At 40.2% G+C, this 5069-nt stretch overlaps 1 protein-coding gene across 1 annotated transcript; it reads left to right on the forward strand.

Moving 5' to 3' along the window:
- Positions 1 to 1258: 1258 nt before the first annotated feature.
- LOC104495178 (chromosome unknown open reading frame, human C11orf58) lies at positions 1259 to 4385 on the forward strand. Its single transcript, XM_010138117.1, has 3 exons — positions 1259 to 1315; positions 2586 to 2712; positions 3939 to 4385. The coding sequence occupies exons 2-3, from the start codon at positions 2620 to 2622 to the stop codon at positions 4140 to 4142; spliced, it is 297 nt and encodes a 98-aa protein (XP_010136419.1). The 5' UTR covers positions 1259 to 1315; positions 2586 to 2619; the 3' UTR covers positions 4143 to 4385.
- The last annotated feature ends 684 nt before the right edge of the window (positions 4386 to 5069 follow it).

A 5069-nucleotide genomic window follows, 5' to 3' on the forward strand; every position in this document is an offset into this window, starting at 1 on the left:
GGGTTTTCTGTTCGCGGTGCAGCGAAGCCTCCCCGGAAGGAGGCTTGCTGCAGGCCGCTGTGCGCTCTGAGGAAAAAGGCACCGCTCCAAGGCAGTTTTGTTTTAGGACTCTCCTTTACGGAGGATTTGGGTTTCGCGGCCGCAGCTGTTGTGCCAGCAGCGGTGTAAAACAAAACAGACAAAACAGTGTCCTGAAATTGTCAAGCCTCTGCTCTGCAGCTTCCTCCCCAGCCCACACCCTTTATGCTTTCAGACCAGCTAATAAAATTGTCTGTGGATGCTTTTGAGAGTCCTTGTTACAAACTAACAAACCTGTGCGCTAGGTCTGTAAAATTCTCTTTCATTGGAAAAAAATAAAAAATTCAAAAAAAGTGTAGCTGATGGACTAAACCAGCAAAATAGCAAACCTAAGTAAATAATTCAGGAAAGATTTTTAAAGAGAAAAATTCTCTGAAACTTTATTTCTACTGTATTTGCTCTGAAACTGTATTATTTTTGCAAAGAATGCTGCTAAACTAGTAAATTGTGCTCTTTCCATGTACAGAATGTTGTTTTAATATTGCAATTCTACTTACTTTCAAGAAAAATAATTTCACTTGTACTAGTTTACTTTGCTTGAACAGAGTATTTTTTGTAAGCTAAAATATTTTACTGTATTAAGGACATGAAAGTCAGTACTTCCTAGTGGGTTGGAATGCCATACCCTATTAAAACATCCCACTACCACTAACCTTAACTCTACTTGGATACATAAGGCTGCTTGCTATATAATGCCTGTTCTGGCCTATAGGGATACATCTGCTAATGGCAACCACTGAGCCGATAAATTAATGAGCACTGTGACGGTCTTACCTGATCCTATGACCAGTCTAAAAGTAGGATCATTGCTAAGATGCACAGACTGAACTACTGCATAGTGCCAAAGAGACCGAAAGGATAAATTGTCAGAACCTGAATTTGTGCTCTGTCCAGCATCGTGTAGTTTTCATATCGGTGGCAAGAAACAGAATGAAACAGAACTGGCTTTGGGGTGTGGGAAGAGTGAAGAGAATCTACTTGTTGGGCTTTCTTTTCCAGAAAATTCAATAAAACAGAGATGAAATAAGTTCATTAAGAGGCAGCAGCTGTTAGCTAGTAAAACTTAAGTTGGTTGTCAAGGTTTGACAGCAAACCTTTTCCACTCAAGATTTCCAGAATGTTGGCAGAGCTGTCAGCGCACCCTAAAGCTCCAAAACAAACTGCCTTTTCTTTTAGAAAGAACATACTGGCCGCCTTGTTATCGGAGACCACAGATCAACCTCTCACTTCAGGACAGGTCAGTTTATCCAACAGCTGATACAAAGTTGGAAATCAAACACTCACTGAGGAACTTCCCAGTACTTTGAACTTTGTAGATGTTGCAGGGAGGGATTTCAGGTTTTGTGGCAGAAGTTGAAGACGGGTCAGACTGTGGAGTTGTTCGTAATTTCTTTAGTTAGATTACTGACAACAGTTTCTCTGACTGCACTTGCTTGCCTTCTGAAGTCCAGGTTCAGCGAAGTACTTGATGGTCAGTTAAACTTGTGTGCAGGTGCCCTGAGAATCGGGGTCTATAGGTCCTCAGTCTTAATTTGGTATCAAACAAGAAAGAAAAGTTTTACTGCTGCTGGTGCCTAGCAGTATTACTTTAGCTGCAGAGTGACTGGGAATCACTTCCTCATACATGAATTTTCCTTGAAGGGAGACGATGCTTCCCAAAAGGAGCCATAAAGAATCAGGACTGCTGTATTATCAGCAAAAATCAAGGCTGCTCTTTTGTCATAAAATCAGAACAGCTGTTTTTCTTAACACTCTATGTCCTTGTCCATCTTCCAGATGAGGAAACATTAATTTGCAATACAAGCTTTTGATTTTACAGAGATACAAATTAAGAACTCTAGTAACAGGCCCATCGAGGGAGAATGAGAGATTCCTACCTTTTACAAGAACAGAGGATTCTGGACTATTTCAGATCATATTTTCCCCCAGTAAAAATGGTTATTTACTATTCAAACCACTAAGTAGACATCATCTAGAAGTAGCTCATGAAAATCAGTTTTTCTTCTAATTACTAAACATGGAAAAATGTAGAGCTGTAGTAACTGCTCCCGATAATTCAGGATGCATGAAATAGTTTCAGCTACAGCTCTATAAACAGGAGTGGCACTAGTGTTCCCATTTCTGCTGCTACATCTTAATCATGGTTTAGTCGTCATAATCACGTGTTAGGTAGTGAAGGTCAGAAACTCTCCTTGCTGTGACATGTTACAGTGTTGGCAGGAAGCACAGAAAAGCCACACTGGTTACATTTGCCTTGTTTACCAGACATTCACTGTGCATAGTGCAACTCTGAATGCATCAGGTCTGAGGAACTCACCCATCTTTGTATCAAAGCAATTCTGCTCGCACACTTGATACGATTGCTTATAAATCTGATGGTTTGTATGCACTAGTACTCAAATCCAGCAGTTTAAGGTGGCTAAATTTAAACTCTTTCATGTACCTATTGAAAATGTGACTTCGTGTACTTTGATGTCTTTGTGAATTTGAATGAACCGTAACCAAAGTACACTGGACAATGCAGGGGAAGAAGACAAGAAAATGAATGAAGAATTGGAGTCTCAGTACCAACAAAGCATGGACAGCACGATGTCGGGACGAAACCGGCGCCACTGTGGACTTGGTTTCAACGAGGTAGTAAGTTGTTTACTTCCATAAAGTTTGGCTTTCACTTCTCTAAGATAAGATGATATGTGATTTAAAAATCCAATCACCACAACTAGTGGCAAACCTCCACAGTTTGGGTTAAAGGACAGTTGTACTACAGGCACTTGACCCCTATTTGTGTACACTATGGTGGCCATTTAGATGCCTGGAAATGACGGACGTTTCTTACTGTGCTGAAAAATGATATGATGTGCTTACTGCTCCATGGTAGTCAAGACTGATTCGGACAGAAAGTGACATATATATATATGAAATTGGGGTCTTGCTAAGGAATAGATAAGAAGGCAGGATAACTGCAGTGATGCTGAGAGGTAATTAATCTTAGCTTCTCGTCGCGGTGAGGCACATACCTCTCTCTGGACCTGAAAAGTAAGTGGCTATGGAATCATCAGACAAGGGAGACTTGCTGTACAGAGCCCTCCAGTGAGCTGGCACCCAGCTGGTCTTGTACTTGCAAGGAATTCCATAGGAACGAGCAGCAAGAGAAACATGACAAAACCCAAGAGAAAAATGCTATTAGGAACATGTCTTCATCTGCCAGTCGAAAAGTGCAATAATGAATTTTTTGCTAACTTTTAGCACCAATTACTGCATAAAAACCTAGCTGATGTTCCCAGAGTGAGTAAACCCACCTGTGCAGCGCTGGGAATTCTTCACATTGCAGCCACGGAGGCTTTGCGCTTTAGGACCGTGAAGAAAAAGCCATCTGGGGATCGTTCTTGTTAGCAGTATCATTGGATTCCTTCAGCATTCCTCACACTGCGGTTTGCTAAACTTATTTTCTAAGATCGGTCATAAATGTGAATTCTTGATGATCTGGCCATGGGTTTCATTATGTTTTACTCCATGACAAATACTCAGGTGCCATTATGTACAGTGCACATCAAAATAAGGCAACACTGAACAGATGTGATCATTAAATGAGTCTGGAAAGTTTCAGGTGTCTGTAGGATTTCTGCTGTAACTAAATAAGGATGTGGTTGATGAAACCATGGGTGTCATGGCTGGCGGGGTTAACCACTTCAGGGGAGTTGCCTTCTGTCTAGTAAAGGCCTGTGTTTAGCAACATAGCCCATTTTCGTACTGAAACAAAAGGAGCCATTAAAGCAAACATTCTCACTGGGAAATTCTAAAAGCAGCAGTGGAGTTGCCAGGAAATAGTGGTTTATCTGCCTCATAATCTGAACTTGTAGTTTCAGGAAGATGAAGAACAAGAAGAAGCAGCTGGACACTCCTCTGAAGAGAGTTCAGAGGACTCCGAAAGTGGCTCGGAGTCAGAGCAAGAGGAGTCTGCAGAGGAGGCTGCTGAAAAACATGATGAAGCTGAGGTTCCAGAAAACAAAAAAGAGGCAAAAAGCAATTACAAAATGATGTTTGTTAAAGCCAGTGGATCATAACTGCAGGTGTAACAGCTTTGTATGTCAAGTACAGTAAGCCTTATTGTTACAGTGCAAAGTGGAGGACTGCTACAGCACAAATCTTTGTATTATGATTTTAAAAAGACCCCATTAGATGACAAAAAGTAGTATTTGCTTTCTGTTGCCATGGATAACATTTTTATGGGCACAGTGATATTTCTGGTTTTTGTAAAGTGTTTAAAATACTGGATGGAGAAATAAATTCTTTTTGTTCCTGCCCAATCTCTACAATGTTATCTAAACTATCCCTCCCCTTATTCCATGCCAGATAAGGAAACTTCATGTTAGTGGTTTCTTTAGTTAGTACCTGTCTTGAATTTTTAACTATTAAGATTACATGTGAATTACTGGATGTTGCATTAGTTGTAAAATACCAGTATCAGCACTATTCTGTGACGTACTAGAGCTTTAAACAATGATTTTGTCTCTGGATGCTAGTGTTGACAGGGCTCAGAGGAGAAATTGCTCACTTCCATGACAGTGGTAATCACTGGATCTATCGGAAGTCCTACAGCAGTTGCACAGAGGATGTTTTAGAAACACATAATACAACAGAAGGCGCTAATTGCTTCTTTGGCTTTGTAATGAGGGGGACAAGCTGTAGTTCTTCATACTTTCCAGTAGAAAAGTGTGATTTTTTAAATTTTTTTTTTATTTTAATTATTGGCTCCTAGCTATAGCACTGAGCTGTTGTTAAAAATAACTCCTCCCGAAGAAACCAGTTTACTTTGAAAGAGAAAATATACTTTGATAATGAAAGGATATATAAATGCTTTAGCTTTTTAAAATGTAGAATACAGAGTTACATATGTAAGCCCTTCTTCCTTTTCTTCCCACACACGTCCCTTGGAGGTCTAAGTCAGCACAGAAGGGTTGTACCTCTTGAGTAAGGTAGATATGCTTCAA

Source organism: Buceros rhinoceros, unplaced genomic scaffold (assembly GCF_000710305.1).
Source record: "Buceros rhinoceros silvestris isolate BGI_N320 unplaced genomic scaffold, ASM71030v1 scaffold24160, whole genome shotgun sequence".
Taxonomy (NCBI): Eukaryota; Metazoa; Chordata; class Aves; order Bucerotiformes; family Bucerotidae; genus Buceros; species Buceros rhinoceros.